Here is a 27,560-nt window from a genome sequence, read left to right as displayed (position 1 = left end):
GAGAGATAAGAAGCAGAAATGAGTTCCTAAGACACTGGGGCCTCAGCAGGGGCTACCAAGCCTCTAAGAAAAAGTTGTCACTATAAAAAGGCCTTACAGAGACTAATCATTTAGAATATAAAGATGGTAATTAAGGCTTCCTCAGAGATACTAAGGAAAGCCAAGGCATGGTGGTTCACACCTGTAATATCAGCATGTTGGAGGCTTAGGTAGGATTGCTGTACATTCCAGACGACTCTGAGCTACACAGTGAGGGAAGGAGGAGGGGGGAGAGAAGGGGAGGGGAAGGAGATGGGAGGGGAAGGAGATGGGAGGGGACAGGAGTGGAGGGGAGGGGAAGGAGATGGGAGGGGAAGGAGATGGGAGGGGAAGGAGATGGGAGGGGAAGGAGATGGGAGGGGAAGAAGATGGGAGGGGAAAGAGATGGGAGGGGACAGGAGGGGAAGGGAGGGGAAGGGAGAGAAGAGGGAAGGAGAAAAGAGGGAGGAGGGGAGAGGAGAGGAGAGGAGAGGAGAGGAGAGGAGAGGAGAGGAGAGGAGAGGAGAGGAGAGGAGAGGAGAGGAGAGGAGAGGAGAGGAAGATGGATAAAAAGAAGACAGAAAGAAGAAGGGGAAGACATGACTTAGGAGTCTGTTTGGGACCCGGCATGGTAGATGGGAAGAATGAGTTCCTCCGGAAGTTATCTTCCGATTTCCACGTGCACATATGTGTCTACACAGACACACAGAAACAAAAGACACACAAAAGAAAGCAAGAGGGAGAAAAGCAAAGAGGAGGAGGGAGAGGTTGGCCGAGGCATTCTCAGGAGCAAGGAGTGAGGAAGGAAGAAAGCCAGGGGCTGGAGTACCTGCTATGGACACTCAGGAAGCGGGTAAGCCTTCTGTCAAGTTGGTTACCACAGCACTGCTACAAGGATGCCACTCTAAACCCTTTCACTTGTAAATATCCTTTCATAACAGATAATTGAAACCACTTCCTGCCTCAGCTTCCAAATCACTTAGTTCTGTGTCATCGGTTTTTTTCTTTAATTTTTTAAATTAAAAAAAAAAAAAAGGATGTGCATGGTTCAAACACCAAAGAGTATCTTTAAGAAAGCATGGGGCCTCTGTATTAACTCCATCTACTGCAACAAGATGCTTCTCTGGCCAGAGCTGGGAGATGTGTTGATCTTTGGGTACAGGGGAGGCAGTTTATTACTCTGTCCATTGAACAGAATAATAGCAGTGAGTTCTCTCCTGTGGCCTACAAACTAACCAGAAATGGGTTTATTTCCCAGTTAATGGTACCAAGCCTTGGGGGGACCATCTTGAGGAGAAAGCTTTAAGACTAATTAAAGGTGATTGGTTGCTACCATATGCATGCCACTGTTGCACTGCGCATATCTTGCCAGTCAATCATTATTATAGCTCTCGGGGTTCACAGCTAGGTAAGACTATTGATGGTTTTCTTCTCCAGTAGCATGTGTAGAACATGCTTTCCAAGACATGTACAGAACAGTCAGGAGTTCTATGAAAACTAGCCAGTAGGAATAAAAGCTTCCAGGTTGGTACAAGCTGGATTTCTCCATGTTCTATGACTCAGCAAGATATTTTTTATTGTCAATTAAGAGAATGAGTTGGGGCAGAGAACACTCAGAGGGGACAGAGGGCACCCAGATGACCCCCACATAATGCCATGAGGCATGGGCAGGACAGAGAACAACCAGAGGTCTGGAAACCACTAAGATGAGAGTTAAGTGGTGGAGAGATGGGAAAGAGAAGTGGGACAGTGTGAGTGTAAGAGAGGCAGACTCGAGACAGGAGGGTGGTGAGGCCTAATGTGAGCAGCCTGCTCTGCTACCCGAGGCCATGGTGAGGTCCTAGCCCATACTGCCCCTGAGGACCACGATGAGGCTGTGACCCTGCAACAACAGGGGGTCTGTGTCCATGGTCCATGATACCACCAAAGGCCAAGAGGTCACACCTTTTTCTGGGCTGCCACTTGGGACCACGTTGATGTCTGAGGACTGCACGGAGCTGGTACCACCCCTCTCTGGCTGCAGCACTCAGGAGAGCAGCCAGCACCTGTCCTGGCCAGCACAGTGGCGTGACTGAGCCAACCCCTGAGGGCATAACTTAGGGAGAGCTGGCCAGCTGACCAACTTAGTGACCACTCAGGCCCAAATCAAGGGCTTAGAGTTGGTCCACCCCAACATCTACCCCATCTATGAACTGCTGCAATGGGGCCGGTCCTGCTGAACCAAAGCTGTAGTCTCGCTATGACACAGGACAACAGCAGGATATCTGAAAGGAGTCCCTGTGAGGATCCAGTATTGATGGTGTAGCAGAAGCCAGAGGCCTTGAACCAGACCGATGACTCATTGCAATGAACATTTGCAAGAAAAGCTATTTAGGCAAAAGGGTAGACTGTGTGACACACTGTAACACACTACAGCTTCCACGGGGAGATAGTTTTTGTTGTCGTTTTATTTTATTGTTGGTTTTCTTTTAGTGGGGAGGTTTCAAGGGTGAAAGGCTGACATGGAGAGATGGAGAGATGAGTGGGACTGGGGTGCATGATGTGAAATTCACAAAGAATCAACAAAAAGGTTTTTTGAGAGAGAGAGAGAGAGAGAGAGAGAGAGAGAGAGAGAGAGAGAGATGGAGAGAATGCAAGAACAATGGCAATGGTCTGTAATGCGTGGCTGCTTCCTTGTGCTGTAGATGACAATTAACAGAGAGACCACAACTGCTCAACATGCAGAGAACTGGAGACTGTAGAGTACTCATCCCTAAATGAGGCATCTTTATCAGATCCCCTCCCCGACAAGGTTCATGGATTATTGCAGAAGAGGGCGCAGAAAGACTGTGAGAGCCAGAGGGAGTCTGCAGCAAAACAATATTTACCAGACAATTTTTACAAAGAATATTATTCCAAACAATATTTTCCAGGCAGAGCCATTGCATACATGAACCCACAGCAGCTGTGACCACATACTTAAGACTTTCACAAGATCAAGCCAGCATGGATGGAGGAGGAAACTCATGAAGACCCATCCTTATCTGAGAAGCTATTGGCAAGTGATCGATTCTGGGAAATCCTCGGGAGTGGATTTCCTCAAAGATGTGGACCCTAAGAGGTTACCCATGCTACAGCAGATGGTCCCACACCCATGGGCATACAGGCACTAAGTGGATTTAATAAGTATTAAGATAGACACATGCACGCACATGGACATACACACATATACACACACAGAGAGAAGCAGAGGAGAGAGAGAGAGAGAGAGAGAGAGAGAGAGAGAGAGAGAGAGAGAGAGAGAGAGAGAGAGACGCCAGCTGATTACCACTTTACAGCCCAACATTACCACCAGGTCCTTGCCTATCACCCCAAGTCCTCTGTGTATGAGCAGACTCTCACCCATCCTTAACTTCCTCCAGCTGTATTGGAAAGGGGCATTTCATACGGCTCTGCCTTCACCCTGTTTTGTTTGTTTGTTTGCCTGTTTTAACTTAATGTATCTTGAAGGTTTCCCCCTAGATCACTAGTCTAGGAAGTTCTGCATTTGGGAATTTACCTATTTGTAGATTAAAATTATCTCTGAAATGTCCTTCTGAACATGTAGGCTTTTTACCATTATTCCCTTAGCAATAGAGTATAGCAACTAGCTTCAGAGCGTTTACATTATAGTATGTGTGTAAACAGCTGAGAGATAACTTCAGGGATACATACAGAAGGGTTACATAGGTAAGATGCAGACGCTTCCCTTATATAGAAGAAACTCAAGTGTGTGGATTTTGATGTCTGTGGAGAAGGGATGGAGGAGGCATTTGAACCCATCCCCCACATTTGTGGCTAGACAAATGTGTTATTACACAAGTAGAAAGCATCCTCATACTGTTTTATTTTTAATTTACAAACAAGCGCATACATATATAGGGTTCCACTGGACGACTCTGACTATATATATACTTTTGTAATAATCACCTTAAGCATTTTTTTATCTTCTCTGGTCAGCTCCATGTCAGCATTTACTTACTTTTACTTTCCATCACAGTACGGCACTGTGGAGTTGGTTTGGTTTTGTTTGCATTTTATAAGGATACAAAGACAACCCATTCAGAAGTGGCCATGAACATCAGAAGACATTTCATCTCCAGCCAAGCTCCCTGACACATCCCATCCTGACCAAGGGGCCTGCTGCTACCCACACCTGTACTTCCCTCCACCACGAGCCACGGTGGCCTCTGGAATGATCACTTTCTACAAATTCAGGGTCCTTTTCACTATGACCAAGCATCTTTCTCAATAGGATCTATTGAGAAAGAACCAACTAAATGTTTGTTAAGTCCTTTTCCAAAGCCAGTTTATAATTAGAAAGCAGAAGTGTCATTCCCTGCTCCAGGTTGCTATGGAAATGACTAAATGCAAATGTCATCTCACAGTGACAGTCGCTGTCAGAAAGGAGGCACGATGCTTGCAAAGGGCCAAAGGTGCCTGTAAGAGGGGAAAGACACAGAGGGCCTGCCTCAGCCATCTGCCTCTTGTGACAGAGAGAATTTTCCAAGAGTTGATTTAGAAAAGTTGGGGTGAACAGAGAGCTTACTTGGGACTCACATGAAACCATCACAGATAAGGAAGGCACCCCCGTGTGGGTGGGGCCAGACCACTGGACTGTGAGCTCAAAGTAAGATGGTGGGGAATGGGGTACTCAAACAGAGTGTCCACAGTGATTATGTAGAATGCTGCCTCAGTGGTCCAGGAAGAGTGTACATTTTTGTCATGAGATCGGGAACCGTGCACAGGGTATGGGAGAGAGTGGAATCAATCTCAGGATTCTGAGGAAGAAGTCCTGAAGGCCTGGGCCATGCTGCTGGCCCCACTTTTAAGGAGCCTATGGGAAGACAAGTGTGGCATGTTAACTGTCCAGTTTGCTTCCCACAACCAGCAATGCAGGCCTAGGATCTATTCCTTCAACAGAGTTATAAATACTCTAAACTATTTCACCTGTGTCTACCCAAGAGCTCAGACTGCAGGGAAATTTAACCATAAAGCAGTCTGGAAACAAAATTAAAGGGAGAACAGTAAGATAGAGGCGTTCTATGCTTTGTCACATGATTACATTTTAAGTTTTAAACATCTGTGTCAAAAAAAAAAAAAAAAAAAAAAGGACATAGATTAGCAATTTTCAATTCTAAACCAACTACCCTTACACACAGCAGACATTTACTATGGGTCTCTACTGCTCCGGCAAGGTGTGCCCATGGACACGCTCACTACATACATACGGATGTCTGAATGGTGCCTATTGGTCGTTAAGGTGAAAACGAACTCTTCAAAACAGTACTGTTTTTCTCATCTCGTTTTCATTTCTAGTAAATAAACATGTGTTTGGTTTATCAAAGATATAATACAAAGCAGCGGCAGATGGTACTAGTTCCCCATTGCCAGCACAATAAATTACCACAAATCCAGTTTCAAAGCAACAATCTGAGCTGAGGACCCGAGCTTGGTCCTTAGAAACTGGTCATGGGGAATGAACGTGTCACCACATCACTGAGGAGGATCCCGGGGGCTTACTGGCCAGCCAGCCTAGCCTAATGGTAAGTTCTGAGCCAGTAACAGATCCTGTCACAGAAAACAAAGCAGATAGCTCCTAAGAAATGACCCAAGGTTGACCTCTAGCCTGCACAGACACACACACAAACACTACAACTCTACGATCTTATAGTTCGGGTCTCACATACTGGTTCACAGTCTGGCCCAGGTCCCTCTGAGCTAGTATCAAGGTATCATCAGAACAGAATAGCCTCAAGAGGGCCACTCCCTCCTCCTCTTTGACAGTCTCTAAGCTACTGCATCCCTTGACTCATGTCCCCTTCTATCTTCACAGCAATGGTGGCCCTCATTTCTTCCTCACAATGGTTCAGGCAGGACCCACCTTGAGAGTCCACAATAATCTACTTGAAAGTCAGCTGGATATCAACTTAATTCCATCTGCAATCTTAACTTCTTCTCATACGGGCACATAACACATTCCAGTTCTGGATTAAGAAGTAAACATGTATGGAGACCATTATTCGGCCTACCACAGAGAGGCATCTCATGAGCTACCCTGTCAAAGTCCTGCATCCATGTGCATCTCATACAGTGGTTCTCAACATATGGACTGCGACCCCTTTGCAGGTAAAAGACCCCTTCACAGAGGTCGCGTAAAGACAATTAGAAAACAGAGACATTTACACCACGATGCATAACAGTAGCAACCCAAGGCTCCAGCTGCAACTGTAGCAGAGGATGGCCTTATCTGACATCAATGGGAGGAGAGGCCATTGGTTCCCTGAAGGCTCCATGTCCCAGGGTAGGGGAATGGCAGGGTGGTGAGGTGAGAGTAGGTGGGAGAGTTGAGGAGCACCTTATAGAAGCAGGGGGAGGAGGGATGGAATGGGGATTTGTGGAGGGGAAACCGAAAAATGGGATAACATTTGAAATGTAAATAAATAAAATATCCAATAAAAAAGTAGCAAGATTACAGATATGAAGTAGCAATGAAAATAATTTTATGGTTGAAGGTCATCACAACATGAGGAACTATATTAAAGGGCCACAACATCAGAAAGGTTTAGAGCCACTGATTTGATAGATGGTTTGGTGGTGACATTTAACATAAACCTGCCCATTCTGCTGCAAGTGATTTTTTCAGACTGGACAGAATTGCTTCATGTAGGGCTTTTTACTCTGGATGTCTGGAAGCCTCTACACCTCTGTGCTAGAAGAGGTCCACCTTCTGATGGAAGAGAGAGAGAGAGAAGGGATGAGTTTTGATATTCTCTGGCTCTTCAAAGGCATCATGAGAAATCCAGTACTTGACAGGGATCTATAAACCCCACAGTTCAATAAATGCACCTACTATGTGCTGATTTGCAAATCACACTCATTAAAAGCCATAACCAGTGTCCTGGCTAATTTTATGTCAACTTGATACAAACAATAGTCATCTGAGAAGAGGGACCCTTAATTGAGAAAATGACTCCAGAAAATTGAGCTGCAAGCAAACAAAGCTGTAGGGTATTTTCTTAATGGGAGAGGGCCCAGCCCATTTCGGGAGGCAACAACCTTGCACTGGTGGTCCTGGGTTCTATGAGAAAGCAGGCTGAGCAAGTCATGGAGGGCAAGCCAGTAAGCAGCTTTCCTTCATGGCCTGCCTTAGCCACTGTTCTACTGCTGTGAAGAAATACCAGAACCACATCAACTCTTATAAAGAAAAGCATTTAACTGGGGCTTACTTACAGTTCTGGAGGCTTAGTCCATTATCATCATGGCCAGGAACATAGTAGCAGGCATGTCAGCATGGAGAAATAGCTAAGGCCTACACCCTGATCCACTGACAAAGAGAGGCTGGCCTGGCATAGGCTTTTGAAACTTCAAAGTCTACTCCCAGTAGCACACTTCCTCCAATAAGACCACACTCCCTAATCCTCTCAAACAGTGCCAGTCCCTGGTGATGAAACATGCAACTATATGAGCCTACGGTGGCTGTTTTTATTCAAACCACTGCAGTCTCTGCACTGGCTCCTGCCTCCAGGTTCCTGCCCCAACTTTCTTCAATGATGGACTACAATGATGTGTAAGCCAAATACCCTCTCCTTTCAACCTCCTTTTGGTCACAGTGTTTCATCATATCAGTAATAATCCTAAGAAAACTAGCATTCTTCACAAAAGGTCTATGAGACCGACAATAGGGAATATCAGACTATCAGTGTCATTTCATAAAACCAGCATGTCAGGGATGTATCTCTGAGCCTGTGTGCTAAGCTGTCGCCTGAATTATTTCTTGATTTTCATGGTAAAATAAACAATGGTACCTAAAAACAAAAGGGAAAGCCCAAACAGCTGCTCTAGAAGAACTGTTCTCACAAGAATCCCGGCTTTCGGAAGATGATGCATTTACAGTAGCCAGGTCTTAAACGGCTGTCAATTCCTAACTTCTTACTTGTGGTTGTCTTTCATCCCAGACAGTTCCAGTGAGGCAAGATAAGGGGATGATGCTAAGAGAATTACTATCCTCTTTCTGTACCAGGACACTCCCAATTCCTTATCAAAGCATTTGTCTGGAATTCTCTTTTCTCCTTGCGTAAGGCAGGGCATCACAGTTATGTTGCTCCAGAGAGGAATGGTCTACGTGTCATCGACCTATGCAGGATATACCACACTACAACAGAAGCACCCAATTTCAGGGATGTGTCTCCAAATACACAGGCCTTGAGGTCCAATAAATCCACCCCTGGGGGGATAAGGGAAGGCTGGCATGCCTCTAGCATGGCCCCGTTGCTCCCTGTGGGCATCCTCGGAACAGGTCTTATTTCCCCCTGTTTACACCAGCCAATTTCTAAGAGGGCTCACCTCAGGCTCTCTGCTGGGGAATCTTGACCATGTTATTAGGAAGAAGCCAGGAAGCCACCATAGGCTCTAATCCCAGGGCAAGTCTGATCTGTTAGAGAATAAAGTGTGTTTTGTGAGAGACTAAGGTGCATCTGTCCCCAGGCTTGGATGTTGAAGTCCTAACCAATGATGGGGGGTGAGAATCCCTGATCCAATAAGCTTCCTGTATCCTTAAAAGAGAAAGGAAGAGACACCAGATCACACACACATACACGCACACACACACACAGACACAGCAGTGTTGGCTGGGAGATTAAGGACACATGAGGAAATCTTTAATCTAGGAAAGCAAAAAATTCATGAAAACTCAACTTTGGTAACCTGATCTTAAATTTCTGGCTTCCAGAACAGTGAGAAAACAACTTTCTGTTGTCTAAGCCACTCTGACTGCATGTTTTGATAGTGAAGCAGACTAATAGACTAATACAGTTAGGTCCAAAGGGTCCCCCACTCCCTCCCCTAAAAGGGCAGGCCTACTGACTCAGTTCAAAATTGAGTCTAGCTCCATCTTAATCTGGACTCGAAAAAAATCTCTGGCAGTTAAACAAAAGCCAGCATTCCTTAGGAATTTTTGAAACCAGTTCCCAGCTACCAAAAGGAGTCACTTCCCTGACCTCTGGCAGAAGGGACAAATGATCCCACTGACATATACCTGTGGTTGTATATCAAAGCCTGTGCAGGCCTCCAGCTTCCTTCAGTCCCTGTTCACAAGTATTTGTGATACATTTCAAAGTCCCATGCTGCCCCTTCTCACCTCAGATTCTTACTTTCTATAATCTTTGTCCCTGGCTACTCCTGATATTCTCACGTATGTGTGCATGTGCCTGTGTGTGCATGTGTGCATGTGTCTGTCTTTCTGCAGTATTCTCTCTTTTCTTGCTTTTCTTCCTTCTTTCACAGGTAGCCTTAGCCATGGCCAGTCTGCTTTTTTTGCTCTCTGCTCTGGACTCTTCCAGATGCCCCTGACTGTTTTCTTTCTTTCTTATCTACAATCTCCTGTATCATGGAGTGGGAATGTCAGCAGTTTCTTTACTGTGCCCACTCGAGTACTTACACTACCTAAATAGAACTGGGTTTCAATGTTCCCTTATTTTCTACCCTCAGATCTCTCAGAAACTACAAGAAACTATTTTGAAACATAAATATTAAAATAAGATACAGAAAGCACACAATATCTGTAAACAAAATTTTATAGATTCAAGACCAAGCAAAACACACACACGCACACGCACACGCACACGCACACACACACACAATGTCCTGCAAACTCAACTTACCCACTAAGCCATCCTACCTGTCCCTTGTTACATATTCCTTTTAATTCAATTCCAATCCAATTTTAGAATTGAATTGATAAGCATGGTATTGAAATAATTTAACCCACATCAGACAGTTATTCAGGGACAAGTTGGGGGCATTTCTACTTTCCAAATTTTACCCTCATGAATATTTAGTGAACCTAAAGAATATTTTACAATTGAAATAAAAAGAAAACTAAAGAGAGTAAAACAGAGTTAGAGAGAGGGCTCAGTGGTTCAGAGTGCTTTCAGGGACCCAAGTTCTATTCCGGGTACCCACATCAGATGGCTCACAACCACCTGCGACTTTCACACCAGGAGAACCAATGCCCTCTCCTGTCTTCTCTGGGCACCTGAAGACACATGTATGTCCATATGTGCATACCCAGACAGAAGGACACACACATACATGTAAATAAAACAAACAAAACAAAATTTTTAAAAACCAAGCAAAATAAAATATGTGTGATCAGTGATAGTTTCTTTAGCCCTCTCTCTTTCCTTTCCTCTTTCTTTCTTTCTTTCTTTTTTCTCCTCCTAGAAAAAGCAAGCTCAAGCCACTAATCATCCTTTTAAAAAGCATATCAGTTGACCTAAAATTAGCTTTGAATCTCAGGTTCAGTGGCTCAGATTGATTTATTATGGGTATTGTATGTATGTTTATTTGAGATGTAAGATTGGCTGAAATCAGCCCACACTCTTTGGGAATGAAGATAATAAGTGAGGCGCTGTAACAGCACTCAATGGCTCCACTGCCTGCTGATGAGGGGAGCACTGCCTGCTTATGAGGGAAGCACTGGCTGCTTATGAGGGGAGCACTGTCTGCTTATGAGGGGAGCACTGCCTGCTTATGAGGGGAGCACTGCCTGCTTATGAGGGAAGCACGGGGACAGGCATCCAAAAGAGGAAGTTTGTATTCTTTTCTTCTCAAGGCAATTTAGGTAAATTATAGACATTTTTCTTTCAGAGTACAGGACTATCAACAGAATGTTAAGTGTGGCTCATTTATATTAATGTCTTCAATTTAGAGCTTCTTGGTCTCATCTTCCTTTATGAAATCACCTTTCAGTTGAAATTAAAATAATTTTTTTAAGATTAGGATGTTGCAAACCAAGAGAGGGGTGTTTGTGTGTGGTTTCCAGGTTTTAGTAGAAAAGGAAATAATTTCATAGCAATCATCCCCTGTGCTTAATGAATCTGAATACACTCAATTCAAAACAATATGAATGTATTCAGTACAAAAGAGTTTTTATTACTTGCGAAATGAAACCACTTTGCCAAATCTGTTATATTCTTATGTTTCATCTTCAGTGAAACTATTCAGTGTCAGTTTTGCTTGTGTGTGTGTGTGTGTGTGTGTGTGTGTTCCAATGTGCCTGTGTATTTGCTCATCTCTCTTACTAGATAGAGAGTTATTTTGGATCGTGGTTTTAAAGGTGTTAAGTCCATCAACTGGTCCTGGTGGTGGCAGCACATGGCCAAGGGAAAGGATCGGAATACAGTGTGGCTCAGACCTCTTTGAGGGCACACTCCAGTGACCTATGATCTTCTAATTAAGTCCTTCCTCTTAAATGTTTCTACCATCCCCCTAAAAGTGCCACATCGAGAAGTAATCCTTAACACACAAGCTTTTCTAGAGCAGTCTAGAAGCAAACTGCAGCAGTGGAGAAATGGACAATACTGCTTAAGGAGTATTTCCAGGTGGGTCCTGAAACAGGGAAGCACACATGCATCACGTGTGTGCACATGCCCGCAAAATAGAAAAAGAAGAAACCCTGCGTCCCTCAAAATGTGGGGAAGGTAGCTCAGCGGGAAAGCATTTATCTAGAATGAACAAGGTGTGGGGTCCAATCTCTAGTTCTTAACAATAAGAGAAAAGGCCAACAGACATAGTTTGAAGCTACTATTGTAGGGGAGCCACAGCGTACACCGGATCCGAACTGGACAAGTCTCAGCCACAATGCAGCAACCTCCCAGGTACACGGATACCATGAGCAAAACATTACGTGGAATGTGTCTCAGTTACGCACACACTATGGCATGCAATTCTGGGACTGTGGTGATCTATATACAGTCTCCAGTAAAAAGAACAACTTGATCCCTCAGCTACTTGGATTAAATGAGATTTGCTCATCCTTCTGACATTAAGTCAAAGGCATCCAACAGGTGTAAGTCACTTGGGACCAAGGGGAAATTGATGTTCTACATTATACCATCAGCCATAAAATTATAGAAAGCAAATATTAATTGCATCCTTCTTCCTGGGAGGCTGAGGGGCCAAGGGAGGCAGCATTGAAGAAATGTCTTGTGGAAGTTATTTCTAACCCAGGTACAAGCCATAAGAGTAAAACAAGTTGGCCTAGACAAATTTCATTTCCTCAAGGCCACTTGAAGACCTTGCTGTCTGAGTCTCTCACTGCTTCCTCCACACCAGCTTCCCAGGCGTGGCCATTGGCAGCTTCGCTGTCCTTTGAACGTGGAGTTCAAGAAGCTGCCCTTCTTTCCTCCCCTGGAAAATACTTACTCTGACCTTTTTTTCTCTTTATCTCCTTCAGCGCCGTTTAGTTTGGATCTCCATTTACTAAACTTTAAAGTAATGGTTTAACCGAAGTCCTAGCCAATCACCCTTTCAAATGTTTCAGTTCCTTTACTTCAGAAATAGATTTGCTGCCAGATGGGGCAGTCACACATCCCTGAAGGCTGCAGGAATTAGTGGAGCCTTTGTGGAAAACAATAGGCTGATAGTTAACAGGATCAGACTTATGTGCCCCCGCCCCCGAACTGGACCCATGAAATCTGCTTCTGGTTAATAAATTCTGTAGAAATAATTGAGCTAGTGAAAACAGCTCCATGCATAAAGCCGCTCGGCAACTACGATCAAAGTAAGCGCAAGACAAAGAATTCAGTGTCAAAATACACAGACGGTTAGCAAATCGTTATGTTAGCCCAGTGGACATTAAGCAACCACTGAAAAGTAGCATCATGAAGGTATTATACCACATGGAATATGGGCTACTTGTATATCCATGATTGGTAAACATTTTTTTTAACAATAACAAACCAATGGGAGAAGGGAGGATAAAAATATTAAATGGCAAATTTGTGATGATTTTTGTGGCTTCTTTAATTGTGCTGCCTGCATTGCCCTCGTTGTGGTTTTCCACCATTTACAAAGAGGATCGATCAATTCTCCATTGATTCAGATACCAGGGGCCTGGGTGGGGTGGGGAGGGGAGTAGATTTTCAGCACTGAATCAGATTCCTGCAAAGAGCTGTGTAGCCCTTCTTCACCTTCAAGGCAAGCTCTTCCAACAGATGCACAAACAAAGAAAAGGCACCTGAGAGTGAGAAAAGGTTTCCTTGGCTTCACACTATAGTCCAGCTCTGCGTCCCCCACATCCCTAATGGGTGCTTTTATCCCACTAGGCAGAGCGACCTCATTAGAAGTCACCATGCTAATGGAAAATTCATCACCAGGACAAAAGAGCTCATCATTCCTACACCAGAGACCTCGACATCGCAATGACAGAGGGAACAGGGCAGATTCCAATCTGTGATGCTTCTTGCCTGGAAATTGAAAGCAAGTCTCCGGGAGAAGCAAGACCAGGTGCTCCAAGCTTCGGGAGATATACGGGCATGGGCAAGGACCTGGGCCTGGAGTTCCTGCCAAACACTGGCTGCAAGGCTGACGTAGGGCTGACCACAGAGCCAGGAAGCAAGGTAGTAAGGTGGCATTTCCTAGAATCCATGGGATCTAGTCACATGTTGGTATTCTCTTTCATCCGTTAGTCACCAGTCCCCAGAAATCTTGTCCTTAATAGGGGCACTGTTGGGCTGCCGCGCCCAGGACTTCTCAAAAGTGACCCTCAGTCTCCCAGCATTATGGGAGGGAAGGGACCCCGATGATTACAGATTGGAATATAGAAAATCGTTACGGAGAACTGCAAAGTAACTAGAGACAAGTTTACATTTGCAAAGTGGATTCCTCAAGATGAGGGGCAAAGTGTTGGTCCCCTGCTGTCCCCAACGGAGAACCAAGTGTTCAAGGCTTTGCTTCCACTTCTCTGGACAGGTATTTACAAGGTTCATTCTTCCTTTCTGTTGATGGCAGGGCTCACAATGTTTACCTGAGCTGAGTATGTAGTAGGCCCTCAATACACTGGAGAGGAGCTACATCCTGTGAATGTAGAATTGTAACACTACCTAAACGCTAGGGCAGTGTTACCCAAGAGAACTAATGCTAGACCCAGGTGCAGTTTAAAATGTCGTATTAGTCACACCTCCATAAAGCAAAACTGACGTCAAACTCATTCCATCCAAAATATCCCTGCAGTGTGTAATGGCTCTTATCCATGGTAATGATGTCTTTTACTGTGGGTTTGTTGGCTTGGTTGAGGGAAGTGCTGTTTTATTGATACTAACTCTTCGATGTCTGGTATATATTTTGCAACTACCAAACATCCCAACGTCGACGAGCCATATTTCAAGTTGCTCAATAGACCAAATGTGACCAGTGGCTATCAGACTGGGCAGCTCAGACAAGAACAAAACAAAACAAAACAAACAACAAAAAAAAAACACCTCTTTAAAAATGGGAACATTTTTGGGTGATAATTTAACATCAAATTCCACATAATCTACTTGGTACTACTTTAGATTTGGTTTATATAGACTTTGGGGATGGGGGAACAGGTGCACGAAATCATTTGTGTGTGTTAAAGCCAGAGATAATCTCAGAGTATCTTCCTTTGGGGCTCTGTCTCCATCTTATTTTCTGAGACAGTCTTTTAACTGAGCCTAGAGTCACAGGATTCTAGACTACCCAGCCAGAGAGACCAGAGCTCACCTTTCCCTGCCCCCCACCAGGGCTAGAAAGTGACGACCAGGTATCTATTTTCACCTTTGCAGATGTTTTTGGACAAATATCTAGATATTTAATATATAGATCAGAAAAACATATAAAATAAATCTTGAAGGAAGCCTTTGCCAAGAGCCGTGTTTACCATAGAAATTCAGTAAGCGCATGTACAAGTAACTTCTGTTTGTCTAGGACAGAATACACAGAATGTTGCTTCCTACTTGTCTAAACAGGTAACTGGTTTACTGTTTTGTTTAGTACTTTCTAAAGAGCTACACATTTTTCTTTTAAAGCTAATGTTTCTCTCACATATATTATAAACATGAACTTGTTGTATGGTATCATGAATTCAATGGATAGCGATGGCATTAGCAACAGCAATCCAAGAATACCACACTCCCCTTTAAAAGTCAGCCCCACCTTTACTTCACCTGTCCACTGGGTTTGTCCCCCAGGCATCCCATGACACACACAGTATGTGTCATGGCCTAGGTAGGACCATCCCAACACAGGCACAAAACTCAAGGTCAAGTGACGAGGATTAAACCCTCCTTTTCTCACCCCACCACCCTACTCCCCTGATGTCCAAGCCTGCAGGAACTTGAGACAACTCAGCTGGGCCTGGAATTTGTGAGTTCTGACTGCCACTTAACAAGGAGAAAGAAAAAAAAAAAAAAAAAGCTAGACCCTGCAAAGGTCAGTTTACCTCAGTTTATCACAGAAGTCAAAGACAAGAAACAAAGTACTGATTCAGAACCTTAGCTCTTCAGATGAAATCTAAGAGAGGCCTAGACACCGGCCAATCAGATGGGCATCTGTCCCTCTCTTTGCAGTAGATGGCAGCTATAGGAGAAATAAAGCCCCTCCCCCGGCGAATCTACCAAGTTTCTGATGTCAGAGGCAGCAGTTTTCTGCCCCAGTTCCTAGGTGGGAATCAATAACCTCTGAGAAGCAAGGTTCCAGACAGGCTTTGAGGAAAACTACAGAACACCCTCCCCAGAGATTTAAGCAGACAGCTCTGGGCTTCTCCAGAGGTGAAGGGCAAGAAAAGAACTGGAGGGAGGCCAGTATGGAACCTGGGACAGGTCCCTGAGGCTTGTCAGTCCAGTGCTATGGAACCAAGATCTTCATAGAAAATGCTTCTAAAATAATATTATTGGTCTGCAGCTCCTCAGAACCTATCCTGCAAAGTGTCAAAACATAAAGTATCTGAATTTGTTTTTCTCCATTTTTCTTGTCTTTTAATGAAAAAAAAAAAGACGGAAACTACTGAACTATTTTCTTTATGTGCTGCACCAAATTTTGTTCTCAAATAACCACTTCACCCCCTGAAAATGTGTTTCCCCAATATCCAATTCACACCAAGGATGAAAAGATAAGATGAAAATCTCCCAAACACACCAGAAAGAACCTCTTCAAATCGCTGATCAAACCAGGCTGAGCATCGTGGTTGGAAGACAAACGGCATGCATTTGCCTGTCCCTGGCGATTCCGCAAGCTGACTCAAACCAGGGAGTGTGCAGCAAGCAGCAAGGCACAGTCACAGAGTGTGGAGCTTTTTCAGGTGCCTTGTGAAAAGGAAGCACCACCCTTGCTTGATCAGAAAGGATAATGTTGGCAGAGCTAGTTCTGGAACCTTGACGAGCCCTCATCGCTGGGTGCCTGTTCCTACCTCCACAAGGGCTGGATCCCAGTCGAACCCCTACTTGTTTCAAGGTGAGCATGGCAAGAACATTTCTCTCTCCCCAGTGGACTCAACAGTACCTGCCAATCCAATCCAAGCTCACTTTCAGAAGAATTTATGAGCCAATGGGTGCTTGTCAGTGGGGAATCACTAGTAGTATTTTAGTTACTGTGGTGTTTTGAGTTACATTAACGGGTCCTGACTTTTTAGAGATTTGTACTAAAGTTTGGGGATCAGTTTACATGAAACTCAAGATTTCTATACTAAAGGAATTTAGAGAATATGGGAAAGGTTAGGAGAGGCTGTGAGGGTGGGGGAATTGGCTATTTGGTGACGATGGTTAAGCCTGGTCCTGGAGCACCTAGGAGTGTACCTGTTCATTCCTTCCTCTCTGATGTACATTTGAATTGTTACTGTTTTTTTTTTTTTTTTTTTTTTTATATATATATATATATTAGCTAGTGACCAAGGAAAAAAGAAACTAAGGTCCTCTTCCTAAGGCCTTTCTGAGAAGAGTATTTAATCCCTACTCAGTGCCCCACTTCCCAGAGCTATCACAGAGTATCCAATGTCAGCACAAGAAGGCTAGGTACAACCATCCTATTTGTCTTTAAGACTACAATCTCTGTCTACCTCAAGAGAAAGATTTAGCTTTTGATCACCTGGAAGAAACAGCATCTTCTGGGATATTGAAAATGAGGAGAGGCCTGCTACAAACCCCAGTGGTTCACACTGAAAATCTGAAGACAGTGCCGCACTCTGGATCTAGGGGTTAACAGTGCATGACGAAGACATGCTCTGGTAAAAATTTAATTTAGCACAGACAGGACTGCCTGATGAGACAAACTGGCAGCAATTCCACAGGACAAGCAGGGAAGTGAGACTATAAGACACAGGACAAGATTCTCCATCCCCGAGCTGCTCCTTCCACAGACTGAGGATGCACTAGAGTCAGAGCTAACCAGTGCCACAATCTCAACTCTAGAAATATACTTTACCAAAATAACTGGGCAGATGAATAACATCCATTTATAATGGGTGGAAATGGAGAAAACCCCTCAGTTCAAAGCAGTTAATTGATTAGAAAACACTGAAATCATACACAGTCTTCAAAATGCAAATGTCTGAAGCATGCCACTTAGTAAGCTGGATTCCAGAATACACACTATAAAACAGAATCTGTTTTAAAATCAAATATACAGGAAGAAGAGGCATTCACAGGGAAATGTTAACTGGTATTTCCTGCTCAGTGACAACGAGCTATTTTTGCTGCCTTCATGATTTTCATGATCTGACATTTTTCAGTGAGCATATATTTTAAAAGCACCCTTGAAAACTATTAAAAACTAATTTTTTTTCTTTCTGTAATAGAATCTCACTATGCAGCCCAGGCTGGAGAAGATGTTCCTGCCTCAGCCTCATAGGTTCTTGGATTGCAAGTGGGTCCCCACCACACCCAGGTCAGAGAAAAGCTATTCATATTGTTACGATGATAATAACAAAACCATGGCTGTAGCTAAGGCAGGAGAGACGTGTTTCCAAAACCAGAGAAGTCAGGATTGTGTCCCAAGAAAATAAGCACAGGCTCAGGTTGGCAAGAGGGGCTCCTTTGCACGGACATCTTGCTGAACATCTCTGTTCCTGGCACCATTCCCAGTCTTGAGAACAGAATGAAAAAGCATGCTTTCCTGGCATTCGTATGGTTTTCAGCCCAATGGGAGAAAAGTAGGTATTGCGCCTGACTGGGAAAATATAGGGAAAGGGCTAACCCTACCTTACTGACAGGAATAGGAAAGGAGGGCTGGTCAGAGTACCCAAGGAAGCGCTGAAGGAGCAGAAGCAAAGGGGATTAGATGCTTGCAGGGAAGCTATGGAGGCAGTCTCTGGAGCATGAAGGTGTAAGAAGCTGGAAGTAGGGGATGGGGAGGGGGTCACTGAGACAGGACACAACACAGCTGGAACATGAATTGGAAGGAGGTTTTCAATCTGTGGGTCATAGCCCCCAGAGTCCATGGGAAAACAAAGACATTCACATCACAATTCATAACAGTAGCAAAATTAGAGTTATGAATAGCAATGAAAACAATGTTATGGTTGGGGGTCACCACTGTATTAAAGGGCCATAGCATTTGGAAGATTGAGAGCCACTGGAGGAAGGGGAGAGGCTGGGCCAGTGAGATAACTCACAGAAGCATCTGGGTCCCTCCTGCAGACACCAAGAAGCTCTGAAAAACCTGTGGTTTCCCAAGGTGAGTGAGTCCCATGGGAGTACAGAGAAGCAGCCACTAGTTGTCCCATATAGGAAATGATTTCTGAATGCTTGTTCAATACCAGCCTCTGAGTCTGTGGATTAAGTACCTCACACCATGCTACTCCCAAAGAGAACTGCTGCCATCGCTGTCTTCCAACTGAGGAAGCCGGAACTCAGTAGAGGCTAGCCAATTTCCACGCTAAGAGATGGCAGATCTGGGCGTCCCTCCCAGGCTGACCACATATGTTTGGGGCTCGAGACACTAGAATGGATTTCATCTGTTCGCTCCCAGTCTCTCCGTATTTACAAATGATCACAAACGTGTGTAACAATTTCTACTAAAAGAAATTTAGTTGATGTGCAATAAATGGATAAGAAGTGTACTTTCTCAGCCACAAAAATAAGATTTTTTTTTAATTGTTTGAAAAAGAAAGAAATAAGATGGAATTGGACCCATCTGGGAAACTTTTTTTTTTTTTTTTTTTACCTCAAGAGAAACCATTTGGAAGCAGGCCCTCCCTTTTTCTTTTCTTTTCTTTTCTTTCTTTCTTTCTTTCTTTTTTTTTTTTTAATAAGACACAGGTGAAACATGAGGCAAGGATCACGGGGAAGCATAGGGGAGTGTTAGACTTTAAACAGGGAGGATGGAGAGTGGAAAACATTATTCTTAACATGCAGAGTTGGGCCATATGAGTGCAGGTAGACAGAGGAATCTCTCCTTTAAATATCGTGATTCCCACGTTATTTAAAGAAACGCAGATATCAGCATTATGCAGACTCGCTGCCAAGCTGGGAGAAAGAACAACTTCAGTCAGAATACATTTACAAAGTGTCTATGCAAACTACAGTAAAGCAGACAAAATCACTTCAACAAATAAGTAGACAAATACATAAATACACAAACAAGCAACCTCTGCCCAAGGAACTTACAATGCGGCAGGGGAAGACACACAGACATGCTGTGTTGGGAATGACCGCCTCAAATAAAGAAGCAGCTACTAGAGCCTGTAACTACATGGAGCATGAGTTTCCTCCACAAATAAGATGAAGAGTGGCTACTCAAGCAGAAGAAGGGGGTGAACGGACGTCTAAGATGCAAGAAGGGTGTTCAGAGGAGAGCCAAATACCGCAAGAACCTGCAGGAACAAATCTAACTCTGGAAAGGAGGGAATTTATACAGGGGATAGGAAACCTGGGAGATAATTAACACTGGGCATTTTCTTTGTGCCACATGATGACCAGTTCGGTTTAGCCTATTACCCTTTTAGACAATTCTCTCTACTAGTTAGGGTATTTGTCTTCATTAGGGTTTCTATTGCTGTAACCAAGGCAACTCTTATAAAGTGTTAAATGTTGTCGCATTTAATTGGGACTGGCTTATAGTTTTAGAGGTTCAGTCCATTATCATCACAATAGGAAGCATGGTGGCATGACAAGAAGCTGAGAGTTCTACATCTTGATCCACAGGCATTGGAAGGAGACCATATGTGATACTGGACATGGCTTGAGCATAGGAGATCTCAAAGCCACCCCCACAATGACACACTTCCTCCAACAAGGCCACACCTCCTTATAGGCCAAGCATTCAAACACTTGAGTCTATGAGAGCTGAACCTATTCAAACCATGACAGTGTCCGTACTCAATTTTGCCCGACTTTGCAGCTGTCTCTACTTAGCTTTATATTATGAAGCACCAACTGTATTCCTCCCTGGGAATAGTGAGTCCCACTGCAAAGTGTGTGCCAGCTTATAACTACTCCCCTGAGTTTGTGCACTCTGATCTTACATGGCATTTTTATAGAAAATTACTAATCTACTTTCAGGAACTAAAAACATCTCTGAATTTAGAGCACAGGAGATGAAGGGCTGATACATTGAGACGCTACTAGTTTAGCATGCACTTAAAGTGACTGACTAAGCTATTTAAAACTTTGGCTTATAATGTTACCACTTTTAGACAGGAATGCAAAATGGTCCAACCTCTTTGAAAAAGACTTTGGCAGTTTCTTACAGAATTAAACATATAGTTACCAAACGATACAGCAATCCCACTTCTGGGCATTCAACCAAGAGAAACAAAAATGTATGCTCACACAAAATCTATATGCAAAAGCCTATAGTGGTTTTCTTCATAATCACACCAACTGGAAACAATCCAAATGCCCTTCAAAAGACAAATGAAATAAGCACCATGGTTCGTCCATATACACAATAAAAAGTTATTATGCAAAATAGTGACAAACCTATGTATATATAGATATATATACAACAGAAGCAAACCACAAAGAGTTGCTAAGTGAAAAAAAACCCAAATTCAAAAAGATATTTAACATTTTATGACAACCTGGCAAAAGCAAAATTACAGAGAGGAAAACCAATGAGTGACAGAAGGGTGAATAGTCTGTGTGTGTGTGTGTTGTTGCTGTTGTTTTGATGAAAATACTTTATACCCTAGTAAGGTTTATATAGTAGGCAGATTAATATTCCTCAAAGATGCCCACACTCCCTAACCCCAATATAAGTTAATGTTATATGATAAACGGGACTTTGTACATAGAATTAAGCTTGCTAACTGTCTTAGTCATGGATTGTATTCATGCACAAAACATCATGACCAAGAAGCAAGTTGGGGATAAAAAGGTTTATTCAGCTTACACTGCCACATTGCTGTTATCACCAAAGGAAGTCAAGACAGGAACTCACAGGGCAGGAATCTGGAGGCAGGAGCTGATGCTGAGGTCATGGAGGGGTGCTGCTTACAAGCTTGCTACCCCTGGCTTGCTCAGGTTGCTTTCTTATAGAACCCAGGATCATCAGCCCAGGGATGGCACCACCCACAATGGGCCCTCCCATCCTTGATCACTAATTGAGAAAATACCTTACAGCTGCATCTCATGAAGGCATTTTCTCATGGGAGGCCCCTTTCTCTGTGTTAACTCCAGCTTCTGTCAAGTTGACACAAAACCAGCCAGTACACTAATCATCTGACAACATGATAAGAAAATCTTAGATGATCATGGCGTGGGTCTACAAACCACTGACTTCTCCCACCAATTTTGAGTGAGCAAAGCTAAAGCTTCTGCCTGGACCCTCCAGCCAGAGCACTGCCCCACCGGCAGTCAGGCTTGGATTCTTAGAGACTCAAAATGGAGAAAACACCCAACCTACTGGGTTTCTGACTTGTGTAAACCGACAAAATATCTGGGTTATGCTAAGCCTCTAAAGTCACAGCAACTTACTACTAAACCTAACGGAAGTGACATCAAACACTGTTTTCAGTCAAAACAATATTCTTAACAAAGTTCTAGTGCTGAATAGTTTTTCAATTCCTAGTTTAAAAGATCAATAAATAGAGTAGACCAAAAGAAAAATTCTCAAGTACTGTCCCATCTCTTCACACCTTAATCTCCAGGCTCTGTCAGGTACCTTCCCTTTCTGGCCATCAACTGTGGAAAGCTAATGCAAGCTCCTAGTTCCCAAGGTCTCTTTCCTCACCCGTGGCCTGTTCTGGGTTTGTGACTGACTCCAAGACTCTCAGAGATGACACTGTCTCAGGGAGAAGCAGCCAGGTGTAGCAAGGCCTACATTCTCAGGGCTGCAAACAGAAATACCCGGGAAGAAACTAAGGTGGAAAAGGCCGTACTAAAGAACCAGTAGAAACTGGCCAACCCAGAGATCTCCCATCAGTACAGGGGCTTCATAACCGAGAGGCAGAGCCCCCAGTAATGAATGAGTCACCAGGATTTCAGCAGATAATGAAGGTGTCCTCTGAGAAATCCTCTAAAGCCAGTAATTTTCTCTGAAGAATTAATGTGATACAAGAAAAAGGACCTTTTCTAGTCATAAGCCGTCCCCTCCCACTCTGGCTCAGCACCAGAGCCAGTTGCTCTCCTAATTTTCAACAAGCTGAACACAGTATTTTTCCTCCAGTTTTTTATAGCCCTTTAAGTATAATGAATGTTCTTAGAGCATTTGTTTGCTTTAACTATTTCCCACATCCTGTTTGTAAAATTAAGTCAGTGAGGTAAGTTACTATAACGAAGTAGAGACTGGAAGGATAGTTGAGTCAGGAAAGTGCCTACTACACAAGCATTAAGATCTAACTTAAACCCCCTGGTACCCACATAAGCAGGCAGGTGTAACGGCAGGCACTTGTCTCTGTGGTCAGCCTGTCCTGCCAGATGGGCAAACTCCAGGTTCCCTGAGAGACCCTGCCTCAAAAAATAAGATGGGAAACAACTGAGGAAGACACCTCTGGCGGTGTGTGTGTGTGTGTGTGTGTGTGTGTGTGTGTGTGTAATATAATAAAAAATATATTAAAGGTTCCCAGGCTAACAGAGATCAATAAACACTGCAATACGATCTATGGATAAGGCCCTAGAGTAAAACCTAGATAGTCCTCATCTCTACAGTAGCTTAACAATATCACTACATATGTAATCGAACTAAGAATAATATAAGAGAAAACATGTGAGGTCATATACAAAACAAACATATCTGCAATGGTTTGGATAAGAAATGTCTCCTATACCCTCACATATTCACATTTGAATATTTGGTCTCTGGGTGGAAGGGATATTTAGAGAGATTATGGAACTTTTAGGAGGTGTGGCCTTGCTGGACAAAGTAGTCACTGGGGACTGGCTTTGAGAGCCAGTTAAAGCCTCACTCTCACTTCTGGTTTGCTCTCTCTGCCTGAGTTTGTGTTTGAGGAGGTGCTAGCTCAGCTTCTTGCTCTAGCTGTCTGCTCTCACGTCTCCCCTGCCATTATGGACTCTCCCTCTGGAACCAGGGGCCCAAATCAACTCTTAGGGAAAGTTTTTAGCCATGGCATTCTATTACAGCAACAGGAAAGCAATGACTACAATACCATTCGTTTCAAGTAAAGAGACAGGGTTTGTGGATGGGAAAGTCAGGGCAGAGGAACAGTGGAGGAGGAAGGATTTACATGAAAGCTCCGAACAGAACACACGGATGGTAAAGAGACTCTTCCAAGACTGTACATTTCCTTAAAGGGAAACCTAGAAATTCCACCTGACAATCTTTCTCTCTTGATGTACAACTCAATAAGAACTAAACAGGACTTTAAAGGGGAAGGAAAAAAAAAAAAAAAAAAAAAAAAAAAAGCAAACTCTACTTCAAAACTAAGAACTTCCAGGTTTCTGACCTGAACAGGGAACTCCACCAATGTCCTCCTTGTGTCTGCTGAGACTGAGAGTGAGATTTCTAGGAGATTCTCAGTTCCACATTCTTTGGACATCCTTACCATGTACCCACTGAGATCAATTCTACCCAAAATTGAGCCACGCATGCTGCTGTCAACTTGGGGGCATTCCACATGCTGACAGGCTATATTTACATCTGCATAGATAATTAGTAAGGGGAAGGGTCCTAAGGCCATGCCAACACAAATCTTCACACTTATTATTTCAGAGTGGTCTGGTTTATGTATTCATCAAACAAAAGATATACACAGCAAGGTTCATAGCAGCACCCTCCAGAATAGCCCCAAATGGATGCAAGCCAACTATCTCTCAAAAGATACTCACTGGGCTTGGTGGCTCACACCTGTACGCCCAGTATTGTGAAGGCTAAAGCAGAAGGATCATGAGGTCAAAGCCAGCCTGGACTACAAAGCTAGACCCTCTTCAAAAATATCTAAGAAATAAGTAAATTTAGGCATATTCATATGGTGAAATACCACTACAAACAAGACCAATTTGACAAGCATAATGTTAAAATGCTGTTGACAGAAACACAACAGACAACCTACTGTAGGGTTTAACACTGAGAAAAACAAGCAAAACTAATGTGTGATATCAGAAATCAGAATGTTGTTACTCTGGGGTGTTGGGGTCTGATGGTTACACTGGAGAAATCTGTAAGATTCCGAAAATGCCTGTTTCTTTGAAAAGCCATCGGGATAATTGTTAATGCTTTTCTATATGATGCTTTATTTCAGTAAATTAAAGTAATAGGATGAGCAAAAAAAACACCTTACAATTTAAGTGCGATACATATATTCCCACCCATAACGTTTTGTTAAAATGTTTGTGTCTGCTTGTTTTAACTTAGTATTATTTGTGTACACATAGACTGGAAAAAAGCATATACACATAGTAAGAGTACTAAAGTTAAGAATCTCTTCTTTACAACAGTGGATTTATTACTCTACTTCACTGGTCCTCGAAGAAGAGGGGAAAGGTGGGGGAGAAGACAGAGGACAGAGAGTGAAGAAGAGCTAGGTATGAGAAGGACTTCAGACCCTTTAAAACACCAGGAGAGAAAACAAACAAACAAACAAAATAAAACAAAACACAAGGTCACCAGAACATTTTCAGACACTGAGCAATTTTTCCTTTAAAAATTGTTACAAGCCAAGAGGGAGGGACTAGAAGTCCCTAGCAACTGCCACTCTGCTTGAACCACACCTCAGTGAGGAAAGAGCAGATCAGACAAAGATGGGATCTCAGGCTAGGAGTTGTGACCCTAGCTCCAGTCGGCCATGGATATATCACTAACCCGTATATGCCATTAAGTATAGAATTACTTCATCAATCATTGTAGCATACATCTTTTCTGCAAGTTAACCCTAAGCAAAGGAAAGGAAATCCCTCTCCCTCCCCATAGGTCAGATATCAAAGTGGCTGCCCATCCACAGAGTATTCAGAGGCATGCCTTTTCCTATAACTGAAAACCCAGAGGAAAGAGATCATACTCTGCAGGGGGTGGGAGGAGGCGCCTTCTTAAGCAAAATACAAGATGAAGCCCCCAGGCCAAGACTTAGCCTCTAATGCACGATGGTGGAAAACACAAGCCTAGCAGTGAGAAGCACCTGCTGGTCCAAGACCTTTGCAGTGACTGCAGCAGATAACCTTGCCAAAGATGCTGGGGACAGACTGAGTGAAGAACCGCAGGGCTCACGATTGAAAAGGGCTAGGTGTTCTCTAGCTATACACTCAGAAAGCTGTCACCTGTCAATCACTTGACCTAAATACAACAGTCACTGGGGGAATGGGGGGAGGGGGTAGTCCGAGCATGCTCAGTGATGGAGATGACATCACTTAATCAATGCTGGAGCCGGGAAGGCTGCATCAGCAGCCTGGAGCGGGATGCCAGGAACGTATCAGTGGGGACGTAGAGGCTCACATTAACTCAATCTCTCTCCACGCGGCTCGTATACAAAGAGGGCACCATGGGCCACACACTCTAGGGAGAGCAGGCTAAGAAAGGGGGCGCGGACAAGACTAGTTTATTTCCTTTGGTGCATTCCCTTAAGAACTATAAGGGAGTATTCCCTCCCCTTTCCGGCAGCCAGACTGCAGAGAGGGAGCTAAGTTGGAGGAAGCGATGTGGGAGGGAAGGTGGGGAAAGGTGATCAAACGGAGACCCTGGATTTGCTTAAGTAACTTCTGCTCTTGACACAGAAGGGTTATTTGGGAACTCCCTCTCTTAGCGGAGTTAGAATCTTCTCTCCATCTAGAACGAAGCATATGAGGCTATCTGCAGACACTAGGGAGAAAGGATCTGGTTGGGGGAAGGAGGGAGTCCAGCAGAGAAAGCACAAATCCAGGACAACTGGGGTGATAGGAAGCAGGAAACATGAGAGACCGCCCAGAGACGCCAAGAGCACCCCTCACCTTCCACAAGGGAGCAAGGTGAAACCGCCTATGCGAGGCCCAGGAGATTTTGTTTTTCTTGCGCCTTTCCTCCCTACCTTTTAAACTAAAGTCTTGAGACAAATCGAACCCTGGAATGCCTGGGTGCATCTGCGGGTTGTAGAGCATACACTTTGACCAAGGCCTGGGCATCCCTACTTGCTGGCAAGCCGAAACACTGCTCACGCGGCGGCGAGAGTGGGAACAATAGGCCCACCCGTGCCCCCACCCGCGAACAATGGCGGACCTCGCACTCCCCCGCCACCCCGAGCCACCACCACCGCCGAGAGGGAGTCACCGGCCAAGGGCTTTCTCAGGGTCTACCCGCGAGCCCAGCCCCGAGGTAGCGTCCGGAAGATCTCCACTCAGGCTACGGTGCAAAGCCGGAGGAGGGGCAAGACACCAAGGCCACTTACCCCGATCACCACCGTCTCCTCGCCTTTGAATTTGGGGATGAATTTGTCCCCGCGGAGGATCTCCGCTTCGTTGAGGGGCCGGAACCGGCACATCACTTTGATGCTGCATTCTGCTGGATCCGCCATCTCGGGCAGCGGCAGGAGGGAGCACGGGGATGGGGTGGGGGGCACGGCTGGCCAGCGCCACCGGGGAGGCCGCGAACCAACCGCTGCCCGCTGCTAGGCCGCCTCCCGAAGCTTCTCAGCAGGTCATCGCAAGCCTGAGCTGGATGCCGGGCAGCGCCGCCGGGAAGGAGAACAGGGCCGCCCTGCTGCTGACCTCCAGCCCGGTCCTGCGCCCCTGGCCCACCTGCCCGCAACCACGCGGCGAGCGGACTAGGCGATGCTCAGGGAGCAATCCCCGCCCGGCTCAGACCTCCCGGGCTCCGGCGCGCTCAGCCATCCTGCATCAGCACCACAGCGCTCCGGCACCTCCAGCCCCGCCCCTCTGCCCCGCCTCGGCACGGTGACGTCACTGCAGAGATCCGCCTCACTCTGGGTGTGAGCGCGGCGCTTCCCGGGACTTGTAGTCAGTCACTCTACCTGCAGGTGAGAGGAGGGCAAGGCTTGGATTAGCTTGTGAGTTCCTCCAGGAACTACAAGACTGCAAGACTGATAGGGCTCCACAAGCCAAGAACAGAATGGGAGTGAGAGTTAATATTCCCAGTTAAACTCTCTTAAAAAACAAACAAACAAACAAACAAACAAACAAAAAACAGGTCACATCTTTTCCTGGAAAAAAAAAACTTATCAACAGTATACAACTAAAGAGCCACAGAGTGTTTCCCTGTGTTGTAGAGTTTTATCAAGAGTTCTAAGGAAAGCAGGGGAAAAAATGAGATTTGCATGGAAGCCAGTTATAACGGCAATGCTTCAACATAGGTCATTCTTAACAGTTCATATCTGATCAAAATCAAGGATTTTATGACCGCAA

At 44.5% G+C, this 27,560-nt stretch overlaps 1 protein-coding gene across 1 annotated transcript in view; it reads right to left on the bottom strand.

Moving 5' to 3' along the window:
* The window catches only part of Kif5c (kinesin family member 5C), a 157,050-nt gene extending 129,959 nt beyond the window's left edge, over positions 1-27,091 (bottom strand). The window contains exon 1 of the mRNA XM_034494594.1: positions 26,588-27,091. Coding sequence (XP_034350485.1) covers positions 26,588-26,713 — 126 coding nt within the window. The 5' untranslated portion in view covers positions 26,714-27,091. The remainder of the gene's footprint in view (positions 1-26,587) is intronic.
* Between the last annotated feature and the right edge of the window lie 469 nt (positions 27,092-27,560).

The sequence above is a fragment of the Arvicanthis niloticus genome, chromosome 2 (genome assembly GCF_011762505.2).
Source record: "Arvicanthis niloticus isolate mArvNil1 chromosome 2, mArvNil1.pat.X, whole genome shotgun sequence".
NCBI lineage: Eukaryota > Metazoa > Chordata > Mammalia > Rodentia > Muridae > Arvicanthis > Arvicanthis niloticus.
This window is presented reverse-complemented; position numbering and strand designations above follow the sequence as displayed.